This window comes from Andrena cerasifolii, chromosome 15 (assembly GCF_050908995.1).
Source record: "Andrena cerasifolii isolate SP2316 chromosome 15, iyAndCera1_principal, whole genome shotgun sequence".
Classification (NCBI taxonomy): domain Eukaryota; kingdom Metazoa; phylum Arthropoda; class Insecta; order Hymenoptera; family Andrenidae; genus Andrena; species Andrena cerasifolii.
Genome location: NC_135132.1, coordinates 6426149 through 6448170, shown reverse-complemented (window position 1 = coordinate 6448170; position 22022 = coordinate 6426149). Strand labels below are relative to the sequence as shown.

Sequence of the window (22022 nt, the reverse complement as noted above, 5' to 3'; positions counted from 1 at the left end):
GGACAAGAACCTTAGGGTTCGATTCTGAGTGTTAAAGGTTTATTTAAATTGTATAATTTCATGTCGAAACTTTACATAATATTATTTTTTACATTTCTTATAAAATCATCTTGTGCATTTGCCCTTTTCATGCGAAATTCTTTTAATTTATGTTTAATAATGCTTCTTTGAGTAATTCCATTGTAAACTTCCTTAAACCTTGAATTTCATGGAAACTTCCAAATTCGAATTAGTAGTTCGTTTTTATGCTGGAGGAAATAAAATAAAATTAAATAAAAATAATACACCAATAAATGAATTAATATATAGCACACCACCACCTAAAAGTTATTGAAAAACATCTTTTACGAATAAGATGAAATGATGATCCTGACATATTATTCAAAAGGAAGAGAATAAGTGAAGTTCAGTATAAAGAATGGAATTTTCATGGAACTATGAAGAATTACGAATGCCGCTTATTTTTCAAAAATCCCTCAGAAGTTGCCCGTAAAATGAAACGTCACGAATCAGGCGAACATTTTTTGTTTCTGTACCCCCTTGTCCATCTCACGTTTAATGCAAAATGAGGTTCCGTTGCATCTGAAAATGCGCGATGCAATCTGAATCGACGACCGTCGTCAGCAACGAGGAGGACGTCGACCAATCGATGGAAGAGTCTGTGTTCGAGCAGATATGCGACACGATATTCGTCCTCATCCCTGAAGGTGGGTCGACTGAGAAAGTCTATCACGAAAATTTCAAATAAATGTTCAGTCAACGAAAACACATTTTTTTTTATATACACGTCACAACATCTTATTTTTGTCATTGCTTTTTAATAACAGCTGAGAAATGAATTTAGATGGATAATCATCGACTGATAACATATAAATTACTGATATCCAAACATTCCGATCAAATCTGATGAGTGTGAACATTGAATTGCAAACTTCGAACTGATAAATGATAACAATATTGATTTAATCAGTTTGTAACAGATACTATGTCTTGGATATTCTGAATTCTGTACTTTAGACTGATAAGAGAAATCTGCGATTTAGTATCTTATAACAAACAACATTGCATTGATGATTGATGAGTGCGTAAATCGCGGAGTGGTTATCAGCTCGCGATAGTGATCGGCTTCAAGATGTTACAATCGTATCGAACACGTGAATCTTTTGAACTGGTTACTACAATATTCAAGTTTGAAGAATGGTTGAAGTGTTAATGGGTCTTGACAGTCTTATCGAGCCTTTTGTTGACAGTAGGAAATGTTTTTAATACACGCAATCTTGCAGAATGAAAGCCGTTTAAGTCTTATCAAGACTGTTAACATTTTTCAAATAAGAATACTGCTCGAAGTAACTCGTAATGGGACAGTTTAACTCCCATCATTAACTCATGATTATCAGCCCGATTTTACACGGACATGTAACGCCATATTTCATTGGACTGACTATAGATACGTAGATTTACGATGAGATTCTGTGACAGCGCCACGATTGAAACAGCTGTTCCTAAGCTGGAGCCAGCTGGGCACAGAGGATAGGGTGCAACTGGATGCCAAAGTTGCGAACTGGTGTTGCCCCAACAGAAGACAGCTCTATAAACCCTTGCAGGAAGCCCTGGTTCGTTGGGAGACTGTGCAGGATACCCAAGGTTACTATGTTTCCGTTCTCCAAAGATTTACGTACTTGTTTGATTACTTAAGTAATTTGGAGGGGGATGATGTATGTACAATTCCAAGGAAAATTCTGTAAAGTTTGAACTCCAAGTGAAGAAAATTCCCCAGATCTCTTGGAATTCCAAATGAAGAGGATTCCTCAGATCTCTTGGAACACCAATTAGGGATCCCTCAGATTTCTTGGAATTCCAAGTAAAGGTCTCTCGAATCTCTTGGAATTTTAAGGGTAGAGAATTCTTCAGATCTCTTGGAATTCTAAGGGTAGAGAATTCCTCAGATCTCTTGGAATTCTAAGGGTAGAGAATTCCTCAGATCTCTTGGAATTCTAAGGGTAGAGAATTCCTCAGATCTCTTGGAATTCTAAGGGTAGAGAATTCCTCAGATCTCTTGGAATTCTAAGGGTAGAGAATTCCTCAGGTCTCTTGGAATTCTCAGAGTAGAGAGTTCCTGAGATGTTTTTGAATTCCAGGTTAAGGTTTCCCAGATCTTTTGGAATTTCAAATGAAGAGGATTCCCCAGATTTATCGAAATTCTAAGGGTAGAGAATTCCGCAGATCACTTGAAATTCCAACTGAAGGTTTCTGAGATCTTTTGGAATTCCATGTGAAGAAAATTCCCCAGATCTCTTGGAATTCCAAGTGAAGAGCATTCCTCAGATCTAGTGAAATTTCAATGAAAGAGAATTCCTCAGATATCTCAGAATTCCAAGTGAAGGTTTTTCAGATCTTTCGGAATTTCAAGTGAAGCAAATTCCTCAGATCTTGTAGAATTGCAAGAATAGAGAATTCCTCAGATATCTCGGAATTCCAGGGAAAGAGAATTCCCCAGATCTCTTGGAATTCCAAGTGAAGAGTATTCCCCAAATCTATTGGAATTCGGAGTGAAAATTTCTCAAATCGTTTGTAATTCCAAGTGAAGAAAATTCGCCGAATCTCTAAAAGTGCCCAGCTATGCAATTAATTTTCAGAGTATTTTACAAACATATTCTACTGTACTATTTCCACGTATACTGATGCATGGACCTACATTTTCTCCAATTACTCCACATACCCCAGTCCTTTCAGTACAATCCACTTCTATACTAAACATTTCGAAATTCTTCTTCGATTTCAATTCCTGTCTGTAAGCCACCCCGCTCTCCCAACCGCGAAATGCAAAGGGGATTACAGAAGTGCACTATAAACTCGTGTCCCTCGCGAATCGCCCACGCAGCCTCAATGAATTATTGATTAGAGCCCAGCCAAAGTCGTCCATCTCCCCCCGTGGTCCCCATTAACACACAATTATTCATCGATTCAACAGGCGCCCCCGGCTGCGAGCCAGGTATGGTCTCCTTTTCCTGCGATCCACAGCTGGAGGAGGAGCTGGTCAGCGTCATCTGCAGCTTGGAGCTGCTGTTCTCCAAGAATCTGAGGACCAGAGAGGTCGACGTGGACTACGAGGTCGGTCGTTGCACGGACATCATGAGGGAGATGTCCTTAAACCTGGGCTGCGAGAGCAATCTGAGGTCCCTCCTCAGCCCCAAAGACACCACACCTCACTCCGTGCATAGCTGCGGCTACATCGCCGATTTCAAGAGGTCTGACGATGAGCTCGGCGGATACTTGACCAATTAAAACCCGGATCAAACTATTTGCAATAATATGGAGTCTCTTGGGAGAGATGACTCGAAAATTCTGAGAAATTCCTGAAGATGGGTTGTTCATGATTCTCGTGTGTTTGAGTTTACTTCTGTTGGTTCGAGGATGTTTCTTGCAGGAAACTGGCTACTTTGAAGCTGTGAAATTGCAGCGCGGTAACTGTGGAATGAAGTAGGGTGGAATAAAAAAATATTGGAAATTGTTGTATTGGTTTGACGATTTTTTTAAATATTTCTGTCATTTATATTGAATCAGTTATCATAAGAAAGCTTCACACGATGTTGTGATTATTGAATTAACAATTTACAATTGCCATGTCTTCGTACCAAGTTATCAGTGTGCTCAAACCCCTTCAAACTTTTTCAAAACTCATTTCTTCAGTGTCTTCTTATTTTATTTGCAATAAATTATCACCTTTAAATTCGAGTATACAGTAAAATTTAAGTATGTATAAATAGAAGATGATGACGGGTGCTATACAGCTTTTATCTTCACTCTGTTATCAATCATATCAATTTTTAATCTTTCCCTATGTCCACCATAAGTAGTAACTTACTAATTTCTGCAACCCTGCACTATCAACTTTCAATTCCCCTTATCTCTTACTATCTCCCATTCTGATTTTCTTCAGAAGCAATCTCCAAAATTACTTCCAAAATCTTACACCCCATTTGAGTCATATAATCAACCCCGTCAAACCCTCTTCACCCATCAAATCCACTGTCAAATTCACCCCGTTCCTCCATTTCCCAGGGATCGCATGAGGAGATGAAAGAAAACGATTGTTCGTTTGTATCGTGGTCACCGAACGCCTCCACGCAGTTAGTGACATAAAATATTTTATTAATCATCGTTATAGGGCCAAGGTGTACGAGAGCATACATTTCAAATAATACAGTCGCTCGTTACAACAGAAATCAAATGATACGAGAGCGAAAGGTCTGTGATCACAATATCGACTCCATTCCTTCGCGCGAGAAAGAACGTTCTCTCGTCGTTTATCAATCTCCACGCGTCGCGCGCGCAGCCCTCTACAGTTAATTGTTACGCGGCAATAATAAGTTCCGGACGAACGCTGCTCCTTACGAGAGAATGGTAGTGGTTATACAATTACGCATACGAGCAAGAAACACCCCACAATCTCGCCACTTTCATCCCTCATTCAACTATAGTTTTGTGCAGCTTGGCAACTCCCCACGCTCCGAGCGGAGCGTGGCCCCCGTCGCCTAACCTCAAATTCCCCCCGTATTATTATTTACATAAATCGGTTCGATTTTGAATTATCCGCCACGCTCGATTTCGCCAGAGTTGCTCCTTTGCGATCATCCGACCACAGCGTCCCCGAAACACCCCTCCACCTATTTCTGCGCCGAGAAGTTTGCTAAGCGGGCAGGTGGGCAGGACCGCCATTAGCTCCGATTGGCTAAGATCGTTAAGAACTAGTAGGACTACTCGAGGGGTGGTTGACATGCGTTCGAAGGCAGACGTTGCAAGGAAAGTCGAGGAATAGAGGTCCTGCCACTGTTCCCTTTTGGGGGGCCCGTCGAGATCGCAAAGGGCGAACGTTTACCTGACATGAAACCCGAATAGAAATCCTCCTTGCGGAGGAGTGGATCGTCCTGGGACTTTCGAACACACGTCGAATTCAGTTTGAATCACAGGAGCTTGAACGCGCTATCGTCCAACCAGGATTTGGACGTTTCTATTGCTACCAGCCTCGGACGATGTCCTGTTTAGAGGCAGCTGGGTGGAGCAAGTTTCGAGATGAAACGCTCCTAAAACATTCTAATCGAGTACCGTCGATGGTACGTAGAAATAACTTGGAGGGAACTGTATCCAAAGAGATTCCTCGGGGAGCTTTCAACGAAATAGGCCTATGGAAGCGCTTCATCTCTACAGGCTGAAGAGAAATCGACGAATTTTGCAGCACACCGACTGGATGCAATCTGTTTCGAATTTCTTTCCTTTGGAAATGTACCCTGAGCCCAGAATCGGAGAGAAAGAGGGAAAGAGACACGGCTAATCCTCGTTTTCTTCACAGAAGAAATCACCGTTGCACGATTTGTACCCCGCGCCTAGGCGGTTGCGATGCTATCAGCGCATCGCGAGAATTCTTAGAGTAATATATGAAAATCGAAGCTGGCGGGTCTCGATTGGGACCACTAAACGTCGCTGCGCACGACGGAGACATCGATTTCTCTGCAACCTCACGGAAACCTCCACCAGTCTCAGCTGCACCGCTCTAGGTAGCCATTGATGGCTGCCTGGGTCGAAGAGTCTTTTGAAACGAAATCGCGGCGTGTCGACGAGATAACAGATTCGTTGACCAAAGAAACGAGCCCCCAGATGGGGGCAAGCTTGCACTATTCCTCTTCCACGCAACCCGCGAATACTTTGAGACTTGGACGCGCTACAACGCGCGTCAACAATATAGAAACCGATTCTCCAGCTGGAATCTTGTCAGAGCCCTGCGCCCCCTCGCTCGATCCAAGGACCCAGCGGCTCTCTGCACGAGGCGACAGCTGCGCGATAACGACTCGCAGGAGCTTAGAACCAGCCAGGCTTCTGTCGGATCGAGCAGAGGGAGAGCGAGCTTCGCTACTTTTGTATTTGCTTTTTCTGGCATCTGTGGCCGCGTATCGTGGATACCTCACGACGGGATTCCGGAAAGTGTGCTAAAATGTCCTTTCGTTCTACGCGAAGCTGGACGCGACGCAGCTCCATCACGCTCGGCAGGAGGCTCTGCTGCGCCCTCGTGGTGGCCTACTACGATAGCGGTCGATATCGATCGATATTACGTACATCGTGTCGCTAAATAAATATTTATTCGGACACCCATTAATAGACGTTACATTGCAGTGTCTGAGCAATCGCCTTACTGCTTGGAGCCTACACCCTGACTGACCGTTTCGTTCGGGAGTGGTCCAGCCGGCGCTGGTTCCGAGATACGTCACCGGGAGCTTGATTACGGGTTTGGAGTCGCTTCTCCAACTAACATAACATATATTAACGACCTCCCGGGACGTCACGGGCGATTATTCGGTGTACAGTCAAGTGTTCACGCCTGGAACGTGTCTGTTCGCTTTGCGCCCTCGACTACGTCACAGTAGTCCAGCGCGAGTCTGAAGGCCGTGGTCCTGATGCGCATGTCGACGAACCAGCCCCGAAAGGTCTCCACGTCCAAGCGAAGTTCGTCCGTTTTGTCTAGTATGATACGCGTCAGGGGTTAGGGGGGTGGATGAAAGAAAACGGAGGATTACGTTAAACTCTGTCCGCTACGGGGATAGGGGTGAACGTCTTAAATAAAACTAAACGTTAACGAGTACGAGTAGAAACACAGTTGCCCATACTAAAGGGAGGCTAAAAATATACACGCGGTTAAAGAGAGTACCATAGGACGTGACCCGTGCGCTTCTGGGGTAACCTGCGCCCTCGTCGCGAACGAAGCCGCGTGTATTTTCCTTTACGGCTTATCAGGATGGCGTTTGCAACCTGGGTGAACGTATTTTGGGCCCAGGATAAACTATTTTTGTGGCAAGTGGCTTTGAATATTAATACTCAAGTAGTCTGATGGAATTCGTTGGAATTTCAGTGGTTTTTAAGTAGTTTCAGCTGGCTTCAACCGTGGAAGATCAGGGTTTCAGTTTTGTAAGTACTTTTCTTATTCAGTTTACTGCGTATCACTTTGCATATGTATTGTATCATAGATTTAGAAGTTGACAGAACACCACCTTCGCGTGGTTATTTACAATGTTTCGGTTTTAAACGTCCTCCCCTTATAAAACATAAAAAATCCCCAATTGTTACTCTTGTATATCTTGTCATAGTCGTCTTCCAAAATCTTGAATTGTGCACAAAGCAATACGAGCTCAAGGACCAAAAACTGTCTCTCACCATCAACCTAGTCTTCCCTATTGCAACCCAGACCCCGCGCCTATTGTCCTGTTTGGAGACGATTTCAACTATCCTTGAAATTCGTCGGACCACTTAGAAAGTTTACCTTAAAATCCAGTCCTAACAAAACAGAGCATCTATTAAGACCTAATATTCAAAGTACCACCTGACATTTGTCCGTTTTAATATTCTGGGCCCAAAAACGCTCGCCCAGTTCGCTGTGTCCGCCCGTCAGACCCACCCGCCATTTCTTCTCCCGTTTTGTAAGTAAACTGGTCGCCCTCTGACTTGTGTTAGGACATTTTAGATGCCATGCGAGCTGTGACAGTTCTCATGAGTTATATAAGGTACTTATACCTCGTCCTTTCGACCAATAACGTTCGAGAAAGAGAGTTGCATTTCTTTCTGACGTCGAGTAAATAAAAATATCCACTTTCGGATACGAGAGAGCGATTCGACTAAAGATTGATGGCATGTTCGCCCGATGAGGGCGCAGAGGGTACCCCGGATGTCAATGGTTATTCGTCAGAACACGTTTCGGCGCTTTTAGTTTGCGCGTGGCCACGTGATTCTCCGGGTTTAGTAACGTGTGACTGATCGTCGCGACACGTGCCAACGAGCATGAACGCGTTACGGGGTTAGAACTGATTAGCTTCGCATCAGATTGTTTCGTTATGTTGTTTCTGCTCCGTTCTTGCGTGTCTTCATACGTGTATCTAGGTTTATGTGTGTGATGTTTTTTTTTCGTTTTTTTTCTTTGCTTTAGGAAGAAGGTACTTGAGTACACCTTGGCCTGAGATCGAATGACTAGCAGCATTTCCGGTTGTTGTTTACGCCACTGTTCTGAATACGCAAACGGTCTTGGCGGCGTGGCCGCTTGCCTCTTACGCTGAACACCTCGCTTAGCTTGTTGCTCCTCTCCAGGTGGCTTCTCTTCAGCAACTGGGTTGACCTCTTCTCGAAAACCTGGACAAACATCATCCGGATACGTTAGAAACACATAAACAAACTGGACAAGATAATTGTAGAAGTAACTGCCTAGGAAGCTAGGCTTCGAGGACTCCTGGTTCTACTATGCTTATCTAGGAACTCTTATCCACTCTCTTATGCCCATCTCCTTATACCTCTCTTGATCAAACTTCAAGGGGCTAGGCAAGAGAAGAATGAGAAAGCTTTCCTTATGAATTTCCAGCTCCGCTACCCTACCAAACCTAATCAAATGCGATTGGGCTTCGCAAGTACAAAGCAGATGGGCTAATGATCGCTCTCTACCAAGTTCCCACGAGTTGGAGACTTATACCTTTAGTTAACTATACAGCCAAGAATAGTCCATATACTTTTAGTTCCTCATCGCAACCAAGTGTAAGTGGACCTAGCAAAGCTGAATGTAGCAAGTAAAAGAGAACTCAATTGGCTAAGGTCAAGTGGTCTCCAAATGGACACACTGTTTCCTCCGCTTTCCCTATCTCCTTTGCTTGGTACATCCACCCTACATACCTCCCCACGATCTAACACAATCTCCCTGAACACTCAGCCCTGTCACTTTCGCTTGGCATATACACCTACTGCATACAGTAACCTAAATCCACCCACAGACTTCCTTGCCCCAACTCCCTCAACTACCACGTCATCCAAAACCCTTCGTCATCCTAACCTATAACCCGGAAATCGTAATAAAGTGAAGACTAGAACCTTCTGTGCCGATCGAAGCAGGGTTATCCTCTTCTCGGTGCGTACACGATCGACGGCGGGTCTCCCATCGTGGATGGCGGGTCTACGGCTCTGTTGGTCGTTCTCGGTTCTCCCTGGGCTACGCTCCAGCGCGGCTGTAACGGCGCGATTCGAGATGTGCTCCTTGACATCCCGCTCTTTCGTCTTGGCAGACGCGACAGGGGTTCGAACATCCTCCTGGACCCGCTGCCCTTTCGTCTTGACGGATACAGCGGGAATTAGAGCGTCCTCCTCGGCGTCCCTCGCTTCTGGCTCGTCGGGTGTGGGCGGTGGAGTGTCGGGGGCGACCGGAGACGCTGTGGCTCGGTACACGGACATGCTGGGGTGCTCGATCAGCAGGTCCTCCAGCGGTGACGTTTCCACGTTCACGGGGCCTGCCCATGTGAAACATGCGGGTGGCGTTACGTACCACGACTCCTCCAGCGCCGTCGCGCCCTCAACTGCGGATTTCAAACAAACCCTCGTTAGTGCTTGGGCCTTTTGGCTGCCACTTCCCGCGGAATTTAGTGGTTATGGGTGTCACGAGCAAAGTTGAGGGGTTTGGGCAAGTGGAAGTGTGAAAATTGGGGGAGCTGAGGGATATTCAGGTTATTATTGGCCCTTTCTGCTTTCTTCTAGCTTTCCTTAGACCCTTCAGCTTCGCTCGTTAGAGTGGTGAAACTGCCAGGAGCATCTGGACGTGACTTTTTTGGAAAGCGGTCCTGTGGGTGAAAACACCCCTTCAGAAACATTGCGTTTTTATATTATCGTGGATATCTGCGAAACCGTGAGAGATATCGAAAAAATGTTTTATGGCTTTTGATATCCTACATTAAGGCGATAAAGAATTTTCGAAGAAAAATTATTTTTTCAAAATTTATCCCCACCACCATTTTTCGAAAATTTTTTATCACCGTATTGTAAGATAGCAAAAAACAGAAAACTTTGGACTAAATTTATTCGATATCACGGTTTCGCAGATATTCGTGATAATATGAAAACTCACAATTTCTCTGAGGTGTTATCAACTATTCTTCGTTTTTCCATATTTGGCAAGCAGACAGAAACTTCTCCATTATTTTGTTATTATTGTTATTTTGGATTTGAAAAAGGCTAGAGCTAGTAAATTTAGATTTCGTTAGACACTGTTAGTCTTATTAGCAGGATCTGCTGTTTTCAGATCTGTGTTAAACCATTCTTTCTAGATTTGAGAGAAATTTGAACGCAATTGTTTATTATAAACTAGAGTAGAAGCATAACTGCTAATGAGATTAGGGAGAAGAAAATATTGCATAATTTACACAAGAAAAAATGACTAAAAAGCGATAACTGGCAGTGACTTCCCGAAAATTTTCATTTTTCAGTGAAATGTTGTAAAATTAAATGTTTCTTTTTTTATTGAAAAATACTAGAATTTCAATCAAGACCAGGTTCGTTTAGACATCTTTCTGCAATCTCCCTACCTCATTATCTCAAAAAGTGCAACTGCCCTTCACGTTACTCCTCAGAAACTCGAAATCCTACCTCAGAATTAATTCCTCCAAAGTTAAACTCCCACAATCCATAACTTCCAATAAAAAAAAACAATAGAGCCCCAAAAAGCATCCCCTCCCACAAAGATCAATCTCCCAATTGTTATCCCCCGTCGCACGAAGCACATCCGACAAATGCTTCCACTATCCTTCGCCGTGCAGCATCACGTTATCGAGCGATAGTGTCAGCCCCGTCTGCTGTGCAAAGACGCGTCTCGTTTTACACCTCCCCGACGTGAAAAGCAGCCAGGCTGGAAAGGGTTGGCGGGCGATTTTTCGAGTTTCTCGGAGGGCTCCTTTGAGAAGGCTACCCCTCCCAGACGTACCAGCAGGGTCAATGAGGATCCAGTCATCGCCCTCGACCTCCACCTGACTGAGCCTCGCCATTACTGGAAGGGACTCCGGGCTTTCGTTATTGGACCCTTCCCGTGCATCCTGCGCGCTGGAGATATTACCTCCGAGTAAGTAGTTTGCCAAGTTGCTCAGCATCCTGACCTTCTTCTTCTTCTTGCTCTTCAGCGCCTGAAACGCCAACGCGAGAACGAGCCGGGTCAAACAAAATATCCCAACGACGGGGAGCTTAGTATTCAATGCGCCTCCCTATGTCAAAGAGATTCTCAGGATCTCTCTGTTTATGAGCCTTGGCGGAGGAGCTATTAGAATGCTAACTATGGGACAAGAGAAGGGGAGCATGGGCGAGGAATTATTAATCCCAGAGTAATGGTGTTCCTGTACCGTGAGTCGAATCCAAATTCTGGCTTGTGGTAGAGGAACTACTACTAAGAGGTCAGTGCTAGCTTCTTGAGGAAGGCATTGGGATGTGAGAGTGTAACGAAGATGCTCGCTGATATTATACTGCGTCCCCAAGATAAGCGACTAAGGGGAGACCCACTCTAGTGGTGTGCAATGGATACTATTGAGGCTAAAGCCGCTGAATGTGTCCTTTGCTACTTGTTACAGGACTGTACTTATTTGGTTACATGCGCTTCCCTGCTCTGATGCTCAAGGAGTAGACTGAGAACGTCCCTGGGCGTTTGAGTTGCCATCGAAACACTCGGAGAGGCTTAAGGACCCGAGTCCCTGCTGCGTTTATAAAGTCACTTATCTCGGGACGCACTGTACAATTCCCTGACCTGGGAATTGTGTTCCAGGTCCGGCTAGATGAGGGTAGTGTCAGGTTTCATTCACTCTACAGTAGGAGTCACAGGAACAGGACACCAGGGCCAACACCGAGGGGAAGATCGCTGGAAGGATGAAGGCTACCGCTGACAGAGAGAGGTCCCCATTCGTAGGCCTGACATTTAGTGTGCTCCTGCACTGGGATTTGCCTATTTCATCTCAAGTCCCATCACTGTGCAGGGCCTGACTAAAAACTCAGCGCCCTGGGGACCCTAGTAGCTCCTACTCTGTAAAACGTGCCTAACCTCCGCGGAACAGTGTGTTGGTGTGTCGCCATAGAAAAAAAGGGTTGATCTTCCATGAAGCACGCTTTGCCGCGGGAAATGTATCTCGGCGCGCGCGGAAAGTGCGCAGCCCGGCTATCTGGTCCATGGTCACCATGTTATAATTACTTCAGGCCCGTTACACATCGAACAACCGCATCGCACGTCGCGAATCTGCGCCCACTTGCGCAAGACAACATCGCGCGTGCTATCTGCCAGCGAGTGTCGGATTATTGGACGATAATCGACGGTTTTGTAAATATTTCGAAGCAGCGTCTGTGGACGCGGGTAATGGCGAGTATAGAGGGAGCCTGGCAATTATTTCACGACCGTTGCGCAATGAGAGGCGCTGCGCGTGAGAACGCCTCGCTGAGAAACGGCGATCACCGCAAATGGGACACCGATGTGTCTCGTTATTTATCGAGGCTCGCGTTATTGCATTTCATCATTCCTTGCCCTTGCTGTATATTACTCAGCAAAACACTTGCAAATCTTCCTTTCTTTTTGTTTTTAATTGCAGGTGCGAGGCTACCGCTGACTTGCTATATCGAAGTGTATTCAGGTGATCTGAAGCTTGCTAATTTCCTTAAATAGTGTTCAAGAAGTCTCGCTTCAATTGGAAAAAGACTGCTTCTTAAAATACAAGGGGTGCGTTAAGAATGTGGAAAAAAATAAATTGCCCAAGCTAGAAGGAATCACGAAGCTAAATCGAATCAAAAAGTCCTTTACCGTTTTCCCATCAAGGGCCCCGTTCTGGAGATACAGATGATTCTATTTTCGGGGCCCGCGACTTCCTGCGCGCGCTATTCAAACGTCACATCACACCACTTTCGGTTATCCCCTCGCTGTTCGATTGTTATTACAGCGGCAAATGGACGGCGAAGAAAATGATGATGAATTGCCAGTGGTGATTAGATTCACTGTGAAAACAGTCCGCAATATTTCAGAGCGTGCTCACGTACCTACTGATAGTGCTGGGGACTCGATAGCAGGCCGCGTGAACAAGACGTGGTGTCTCGCGGAATAGCACGTCCCCGTTCGTGGACAGCGCGCAAACGAATCGTAAATAGTGAGATCAGGAACGTGGAACGATTGATGCTTAATCGTATCGGGGTTAAACATCTGTTTCGCTAATTTCATTCGGCAAAGATAACGGGGCCTTATCGCCTGGCGAAGCGTCGGCTGGATACTCGACCTTTCGGCCGCGACTGGATTCTAATTAAAGAACGGAAAATGGAAAATATTGCGCCGATACGTTAATTAGCATACACAGCGGCGGGGGGGTTTAATTGAATTTTCCAAATGAACGGTCACTGGCTCGCAAACACGCGTCCGATTGCGCAGAACAGTTTATTCCATCACGCGTCGAAACCAGCGAGGATTTCATGTTTTCGGGTGGCACTGATGTAGACTATACTGGGCAGCAATCAATACCTTTTTTCAGCGTGCAGTTTTTAGCGAGGGCCATGATTTTGTGTGTTGTATAACCCTATATTACTAGGTGGGATTTTGGTAATAGTGGTGTGTAGAAGTTCTTCAATATTTTCCTTTTGGGGAACTGCGATTTATGTAGGGATTCCTAGTGGGATCACAAATAATGATGGCTAAAACTAGTGATGGCCAAAAGTAGTGATAGCCACCACTAGTAATGATCACAACTAGCGATGGCCACAATTAGTGTTGGCCACAAATAGTGATGACCACAAACAGTGATGACTAAAACTAGTGATGGCCACAAATAATGATGGCTAACACTAGTGATGGCCAAAAGTAGTGATAGCCACCACTAGTAATGACCACAACTAGTGATTACCACAATTAGTATTGGCCACAAATAGTGATGACCACAAATAGTGATAGCAAAAACTAGTGATGGCCACAAACAGTGAAGATCACAAGTATGTAGTATTCATCAATACATACTACTATTCTTAAGTTCTGAAGGAAAATGTATTCAATTTTCCACTTATCCCGATCCACCTGTGCGGCAACCTAAACAGGTGTATTCAACCTATTATACATCACTGTACTTCTAGTCACCAAACAATTTAATTCAACTGGACACAAAAATCCTATAACCACAATGTAACCCCATGGGGCAGTGGGACACCTGTTTCATAACAGGTTCAACAGGGCCAGCATTCCTTGGGCCACAAATCACATGCAACCTAGACTTCCTCTACCTGAACCCAAACCACTACGCATATCCCAACCCTAGCTTAACTTCCAACGTATCTAAGAACTGTAAGAACAACGTAAAAGACTGACAACAAACAATAAACTGAACCCATCGTTACGATTAAATACGATTTATCTGAAGCAGCGATCTGGATCTCCTTAACTCTGTACTGCATCACTGTCCCAGACGACAACAGTGTTTTTGATTTATTTTTAGCTCCCCAAGTGTTTTACTCTTTGGACCCGCCCTGTCTCTTTTTAGACCAAAACAAAACTCCTACTCCTCTTGTATTTTTAAGCTAAAGGTATCTTGTTGTTCCCTCCGCCACCCAATCTGCACTGCGTTGGGAAGTGAACTGGGTCAATTTCGACCGCGATTCACGTAACTGCACGCTTTTTCCGCCGTCGAAACAAAGCCGTAAACGCGAGTTACGTGGAGGTTCGCGTTTTTCAAGCGCGTATAAATACTCAGCGGCCGAGGTTATGTACTTTTCTCTTCGCGACTCGGGCTGCCCGTTCTCTACGCCATCGATTACGGTGTGCCGGCTGGAATACGTGCGAACGCCTCGCCGTTCAGCTGTCTCGCCGATGTTTAATTATGCTAAGTGTCGCGCGACGTAATTATGATAATGGACAACGGTTTAGTTTTTACGCAGCTCGCGTGGAGAGGCGAATCCTTGAGGCACGCTGCTTAGGAGCGCGACGGAGTCGGCAGCGATACTCTTTTCCTCGACAGTTACGTCCCAACTCACTCGCGTCGAGTTTAAATGGGCCCCTATGTGCCATATCGTTCGAGTGTCCCGTAATCCGTAACGGACAATTTAACTGATTTTCAACTGATTTCAAAATCGATTCTAATGGATTAAATTGACGAAGTGAGATCGGATCTCAAGGCCCTTTACCGACAGAAATAGCCTTGAAATGCCATGTAATTGAATTATCTTGGAAATTGCAACGCAGTGCTTGGATAAACACAACTGTCTGAACAAAGGCCATTCTCTATTCTGGTTGGAAGATTAGAAGCAAAGTAAAAGGTTGATTGGAATGCTTTCGTACATCCATCAACTACTTTTTTTCTTTTTTTTTTCTTGAAACAGTATTTTTTACTATGTATTTATCATATTTTCTTTCACACAGATAACGTAAATGACGAGTGCTACTGGTCGGTACACGTGAGCTTCAAGTTTGCTAGTTCCACGTGAATCATAATTAGACTAATCACGTTGGTTACTGTAAGCCTTATCGTTGCGTCAGAAAAGTCTCTGATTTCATCGCTGAAATTATAGCTCGCCGTCCTGATATTACGTCTGCGCGGGTATCGCTTCGACAAACAATCGCGAATGTGCTATACGAAGCGAACTATCGTTGCCAGGTACAATGCTCTTGGTGCGGAGTGAAAACATTCACCATTTTGTTATCGGTTTAAGTGGATCGATAAACTTGGCTGCAATTTTTCTAATAACGGTGATAAAGTTTGGTTTAAGTCAAAGCAACTTAACACCGGGGTGCATTAGGCAACAATGAAATCGTAAACACCTTCAGTCTAGTTTTAGTTTAATTTTACTAGTATTGAACTTCAGGGCAAGTTGAGTTCGTTGTCTTTTAACAGACTTTTACGTTGATTCTTTTTGCTACTCGTACATAATGCCTTAATTTAATATTAATGTATGTAGATTATGTAGGTATGAGCACGCCACTACTTAGATACAGTCCATACTCTTAATCAGCAATTCACCTGACACTGTTCCATCAACTAGAGGTCAATAAAATTTCATTAAAAAGAGGTTTAAGAGGCCTCGACAGTCCCTCACTTCTGTATCAAAAGGTGTGTAACAGAAGAGTTGACAAAAGCAACAGGACTACTTCCCTTCCGCTTGCCCAGTCTTAACAAAAGTGTACTTCCTGGTCTTCAAACTGAATCCCTGTCTAGTTCCAAGAAAAGTGTCCCTTTTTGTCTCGAATTTGGATCACCATCCAGTTCTAATAAAACTTCAATACTTGGTTTCCAATTTGGGTCACTACCTAGTCCCACTAAAAGTGCCCTTTTTAGTCCCCAATTTAGGTCCTTGGACGGAGCCATCAAAAGTACCCTTCTGGGTCTCTAATTTAAACCACTATCCAGTCCTAATAGAAGTGCCATTTTTGGTCCCCAATTTAAGTAATTCTACAGGCCCATTAACCCATCAACTGCCACGATCCCCATTTGGGGATTTTGGAATTTTACGTACAACACTCGGCGCCAAAAATATATTTGGTGCGCCTGACAGTTTAGTTTCATTCCACATATATATCAGTCAATATTGTGTGTAGCAGAAAGTGTGTATTCTGTGCTTCGTTTCTTTACAACAAGCGACAAATTTGAACTGCGTCTGTAAGTTGAACGGAACAGAATTGGAATTGCGTCGGGTTACATGTGGACTGTCTGGAAAATGGCATAAATAACAGCTATTTTTGTATGCATCAGATAAAGCATATAATAAAAGAAATAGTTTCTTATTAGTTTTCTTTCATGCAACCTGCCACAATCCCTATTTGGGACTTTTTCAAAAATATCGAATATTTTCAAAACAAAAAATAAGTTGAATATAATTATACTATTACACAACTTTTTGTGCACATATATATATATAACTTATCCTGCCAAAAATTTCAAACAAAAAAATTTGGCAGTTAATGGGTTAAAAGTGTCCTTCATGGTCCCCAATTTGAATCACTGCCCAGTCCCAAAAAAGTGCCCTTTTTAGTCCCCAATTTGGGTCATTGTCCAACCCAAATAAACGTGCCCCCCCCTCCTTGGTCCCTAAATTTAAATCACCACCAAGTCCCAATAAACGTGCCCCTCTATGCACCCAATTTGGATACTCGTTCAGGCCCCAAAAAGAATTTCCTGTCTCACCCGAATCAGGTCCCCCGTCTAGCCCCAACAGACATACCCATTTGTCCACCGGACATTACCCAGAGGGCCCCCTGTCGCCCACCCAGCGGGCAAATCGTGCCACCAGTCGTGACGCTTGACTGGAGGAAGTATTCGAGGCGATTCTGCTGAATGAAAGTCAGTTCCGAATCTAAATTTGGATCTGCCTCATTGCTGCACTAGGCTCCCCGCTCTCCTGCATAGGAAATTGTCCCACGATCAGCCTAGAACCGCAAATTGATGCGAGCTTGACAGTGTAAGGTTTGCTCGGACGCGAAGTGAAGCAGGCAGGCAGAAGTGAACGCCACGACTATACGAGAGCGTGTATCGCGTGCACGTGCACTCCGTCTGTCTGTCCGCCTGTCTCGTAATAATCTACATTCGACGTATTACCCCGTGACAAAGTATTTCCGCGGCGCAGCAGCGGGCGCGTTAATAATTTAACTACCACTCCGTTAACTCGACACTCTGTAACGCTATTTTACAGGCAGGCTCGCAGTAGCCCCGTCGAGGCCTAGCCTGCAGATCGGAAAGTACAGCTTTGAAACAGAAATTGCTGCGAGGGACAGCAGAGCAGGGGAAGCGGTTAATCGACGCGATGGATCGCGCGAGTGGATCACGATTACCGCACGATAACCTACGAGCAGGCGAATTGGGTGATTCAGCGTGGTGTTCCGAGGAAAAAAAAGGTGATTCACGCGATTGCAGGCTGTCCGAGGGAGATTTTCCTGCGACTTAACGGGAACGAAGTGTCTACCTTGGTCGCTGGACACGGTGCAGGACTTTCGGTGTCGCGGTGAGAAAAATGCTCGACGTCCTATACGCGCCTCGCAGCCTGACTACCGCGCAAAATGCAACGGACTCGCGTGAGTCATCAACTCTGCGATTCGAGAGGCGATTAGGTGACGCGCTGAATTTTTACGGAGCTTAAACAGAACCATTGTTACACAGCGATTTTCAGTGTTGTGTTTCTTCTGCGAGGCATAGATTACTTCGCAAACGTCGCAATTAAATATTCGTCATCACGCGATAGATGATCCAAAATAGTGGAATGCAATTCTACAGTAAAAAGTGTAGAGAACAATTTCTTCATTGGCGAGAAAATCGAGGTTGTAGAAGTTGAAGATCTATTTTCTCAAAAATGAAGCTTAGTGTGGAAACAGAATATTCCATATTTTTTATTCACTTTTTAATGCTGAATTATCGTGCAGTAAATTATAAGACAAAAGTATTAAGCTTCAAGTGTTTTAATAAGAAAAACAATTTACACTGTTCTAAAGCTTGCAGTAGAATTTTGATGATTCCAGTAGCTGAAGAAAATGAGGGCATTGGAATTCCCCACTGAAACAAATCGCCCCGCAGATTGGAGAGTATTCTACAATCTACATCGTTGTTTTCTATGACCTAAATTTTTTTCTCTCTAGGAGTGGACTCTTCCGATCACCGATTCAGCTCTAACGGTATCCACACAAACGAACGATGGTATGTAAGTACTTCGCGTGTCAGGCTGGCAGGCCTGACGTGAACTCTACAGGAAGGTCTCTCGAATAGACACTCTACTCTTTCCAGCAGGCTATCGTGCAGAAGGAATTATCGCGCTGTTCCCCCATCGCTCGAATGCAGGATCAACAGACCCGTCCATTCGCGGTGCGGTAGGTTTCCGTGGTGTGTTCGAACGCGTGCTGGATCAGTGAATGCAATTGACTGCGCAGAAGCGCGGGTTCATCGCTGGTGCACGCGTGCCAAACGAAACATTTCCGTTTTTATCTCGGAAATTATGTAACGCCGCGGAACGATAGTTTACATAACACGGCACGAGCGACGTGCGTTGGCATCTGCCTGCGTGGACACGCGCGAGAAGTGACAGCGCCAGCGAAATTGGTGAGAAGCGATTGAACCGGGTCAATGTGTTGGTCGCTGGGAGCTGGCGCGGGGAGAGCGAGCACCGTGTCGGTGAAATTGCTAAAAACCAGTTTGTTTGTCCGCTATGATGGGACGAGGGGAGGGAAGAGCCGGACGATGATGAAATCCTGCTCAAGTTTGCAGGGTTTCTAGTAATACGGCCGCTGATCGATGCAGACTTAAACAGAAGACCTGCGGGATAATCTATGGAGGAAGTTTAAAGACTGAGCTTCGACGTTATCGAGGTTTTCTTCTTGTCTTGTTTTAGGAGGATGTTGTACCTGGGTGGCTGTCAATTAGCTGTGAGTTTGCCTGTAAAGATTTGTTCCGAATTTGGGAAAAAACTGAGTGTGGGTTAAGCTTGTCTGAATATTTAGGTTAGGTCTGAAAAGTAGATCTGAATTTTAGGATATGTTAATTAGTGGCTGGATTTGTGTCTCGCCGCGGTAGTCATTGTTGAAGTCTGTGCTAAGCGTAAATTACGTCTTCGGAGGACTTGGGTCATATATGTGTTAAGTGTGGGTGTAACAGCTGCAATTTAAACAACTGCAGTGCAATATCCTGGAGTTGTTAACCTACCCCAGATGTGAAGGCACTTAGTCGAAGGCTAGCCTAGCTACTAGAGAAACATCTGAATGTTCGTTATGGAAAATAATAACTGAGTGCATTGAGCAGGATGACTTTAAAAAAAACCCTGCTCAACCGATATCTACTTAATTCGAAAATTCACGTACAAAAAAGTATAATACAATTTTGAGGATTTGAAGAGGTAATTGAAACCCCATGAGGTCAGTTAAGTAAAACATCTTCGATAATTTGTTTAATTCGAACTGTATTAGTACAAAAGGCAGTACACTAAAGTAGGCGAAAGACCCCACCTTGAACCATCGATCAGCGCCACGATCGTAACTAAAAATTCACCGCTTAGGAAGCGTAAACCCGATCAGCGTCCCCATTAAGCGGGGCGATATTCTTACCGGCCCAGCCACAGTGTCGCCAATACACTACCGACTCAGAACAAAGAATATAGTTTCCGCGCAGAACTGAGTAACAGCCATCGCGGTGCTCCTCCCCCCCCCCCCCCCACCTCCTGCCGCAGTAGTTTCCCCGTCGGTTTACTACTCCGTTTGCGAGTAAACAGAGTCGTTCGACGAATCGCGATGGAGCTAGATCCAGCGAGAAAGGAAGACGGACGCCGGTGTGTGCATTCGGTGTCAGAGAAAGGGGTACCAACCGTGCGTGTATGTGTGTCCCCCCACCCACGCAACGGCCTCTTGATCCGCGGATAAAAATGATGTGTATCGGGACGAGAATAGAAGCCATTGGCTCAACGCACCGTTTGCGAATCGGCGACATTGCACAATTGACGTTCGACGAGAACGCCCAGGCAACGTCGTCGCTGGTCCGTTCTTCCCTGGTGTTCTCGCCTGTAACCGAGCGCCTTCGTGGAACGACGCGGGAAGACGATGCATCGGTGACAACCACTGCCATTGCCCTTGCACTTCTAACAATCCCCCGTGCGCGTCGATCAAGCGCGCGCGGCGGTTACCAAGCGCTCTTCCACGGCACACTGCATTGTTTCGATCGAATTCCCCACTACTACACGCGGCGTAACATCTCTCTCTCTCTCTCTCTCTCTCACTCACACACTCTCTCTCCCGCTCTCTCTCTCTTTCTCTCCCACTGAGCATCCTTCGTGCTCTATCGCATCGACGCGGACGAGAACACAACGCACACATGCACCACCCACATCCCACCCATGTGTGGGCTCTAAGTTCGCACTTCGATGCTGAACCCCGCGCGTTACAAGGCCGGCTAAGCAGCGAGGTGGGTGTCATTTCCTTCCAAGTGTCACTCTTTCACAGACGCGTCACGAGGAAAGCTCCGGGTTCCGGGGGACCCTCTCTCCTCCTCCGGGCCAGGCTCGCGTGTACATCGTCCGCCGCGATCCGAAGGAGTTACGTGGAGTGTGGTGTGGCCTCTGTTTGTTGTTCTTGTTAGCAACTTGGCGTTCAAGGCTACCAATGGCCATTGGAAAAAGCTCGGGAGCCAAGCGATGCCAACGAACGGGACACGACACCCCGGGAGTTTCCCTAGATGGTCACCCATCTAAGCACCGACCCCGGGGACAAGCCTTTAACTTCGACGAACGAGGGGACTGACGCTTTCTGCGTGCTACAGCGGTCGGGCGCGCAGTGGCACCACGAAAAAGCCAAGTTCCCCGGTGCACACACGCGAGAGAGCTGCCTGTGACAACGACCTTGATTTCGAATTCGCGCTCGTTCTCTTTCTCTGGCCGCGGTGAAGGACAACAAGTGGGCAGTTTCTAGTAGTTTTCCTTCGGTGCACCACTGTAGCTAAACTAGCGAAACCCACACTGAGTGCACCCTGAACTGCGGGGCCATTCACGTACACGCTCACGCACAGGCTTAGACGCACTCTCGCAGTCGTACTACTGCCAGGCGATTTAATCGCCCCGTGGGTTCCCTGCGATCTCCACTATCCCCAGTCTTGCCTCTTCGCACTCTCCTCCGTCCCGTTTTCGGGTGCGTTCGGTAAACCGCATACCGGCCAGGTAGAACGGGCAACGGGACCCAAAACGTAGTGTAGAGGTGTACGTCAAACAGCGGGTGATGTTTTATCTTGGCTGACAAACGACGATTGTCGGTGGTGGTTCTGGATACGAGCGCGATGCAACACGGGGGTATCGTTGACCCCCCTCGCAACACGGCGGAAGAAACAGAGAAACAGAAGCGGTGTACGCGAAAGGGGAACGAGAGAGAGAGACAGAGAGAGAGAGAGAGAGAGAGAGATCGGGTTTGTGTGTGTGTGTCTCTCTGTTTGTGTATGGTTGGTGGCGTGTGACAAAAAGAACAGACAGAGGAGGAAGAATCGTAATGAAGAAAAGGATCCACTCGCCTGAACAGTGTTGCGTTTGAGGAGCCGTGGTAGCAACTGCCCGCAGTAATAGTCGTCAGCTGATTTCGACTGGCTGGCTGGGCAGTCCAGCCGTTGTCGTGGGGCGGGGAGCGGCGGCGCGGGACTATTGGTGGGGGAACGAGCCGCGTGGAGGGCTTTTAAAGCTATATCAGGGCCGTGTCGTCGGGTGGCCCCGGGGCACCCCATCTTGCATCGATCACC

General features: G+C 45.8%; 2 protein-coding genes across 3 annotated transcripts; one reads left to right on the top strand and one right to left on the bottom strand.

The window, feature by feature from the left end:
- Positions 1 to 265: 265 nt before the first annotated feature.
- Positions 266 to 4262, top strand: LOC143376969 (uncharacterized). The gene is made up of 3 exons (XM_076827805.1): positions 266 to 707; positions 1480 to 1644; positions 2972 to 4262. Exons 1-3 carry the CDS (start codon positions 596 to 598, stop codon positions 3283 to 3285), a joined length of 591 nt encoding a protein of 196 aa, XP_076683920.1. The 5' UTR covers positions 266 to 595; the 3' UTR covers positions 3286 to 4262.
- Positions 4263 to 6117: 1855 nt separating this feature from the next.
- On the bottom strand, positions 6118 to 22022 carry Tp53inp (Tumor protein p53 inducible nuclear protein). 2 transcript variants are annotated; one of them, XM_076827802.1, is made up of 4 exons: positions 21801 to 22022; positions 10772 to 10967; positions 8896 to 9374; positions 6118 to 8169 (listed from the first exon to the last, which is right to left on the bottom strand). In XM_076827802.1, the coding sequence occupies exons 1-4, from the start codon at positions 22005 to 22007 to the stop codon at positions 8011 to 8013; spliced, it is 1041 nt and encodes a 346-aa protein (XP_076683917.1). In that variant the 5' UTR covers positions 22008 to 22022; the 3' UTR covers positions 6118 to 8010. The 2 variants fall into 2 exon arrangements, with proteins under 2 accessions (XP_076683917.1, XP_076683919.1); XM_076827804.1 differs by lacking the exon at positions 21801 to 22022 and adding an exon at positions 20218 to 20703.

Bases quoted from the DNA above. Each gene is read 5' to 3' on its own strand.
- Tp53inp (XM_076827802.1), bottom strand. From the start codon at position 22,007: ATGGGGTGCCCCGGGGCCACCCGACGACACGGCCCTGATATAGCTTTA. The intron at 9,375-10,771 runs GTACGTCTGGGA...TGAAATCCGCAG, and splicing joins GATCCTCATTGACCCTGCTG to TTGAGGGCGCGACGGCGCTG. The intron at 8,170-8,895 runs GTTCTAGTCTTC...ATGTTTGTCCAG, and splicing joins TGCTTCGATCGGCACAGAAG to GTTTTCGAGAAGAGGTCAAC.
- LOC143376969 (XM_076827805.1), top strand. From the start codon at position 596: ATGCAATCTGAATCGACGACCGTCGTCAGCAACGAGGAGGACGTCGAC. The intron at 708-1,479 runs GTGGGTCGACTG...ATTCTGTGACAG, and splicing joins ATTCGTCCTCATCCCTGAAG to CGCCACGATTGAAACAGCTG. The intron at 1,645-2,971 runs GTTACTATGTTT...TCGATTCAACAG, and splicing joins GACTGTGCAGGATACCCAAG to GCGCCCCCGGCTGCGAGCCA.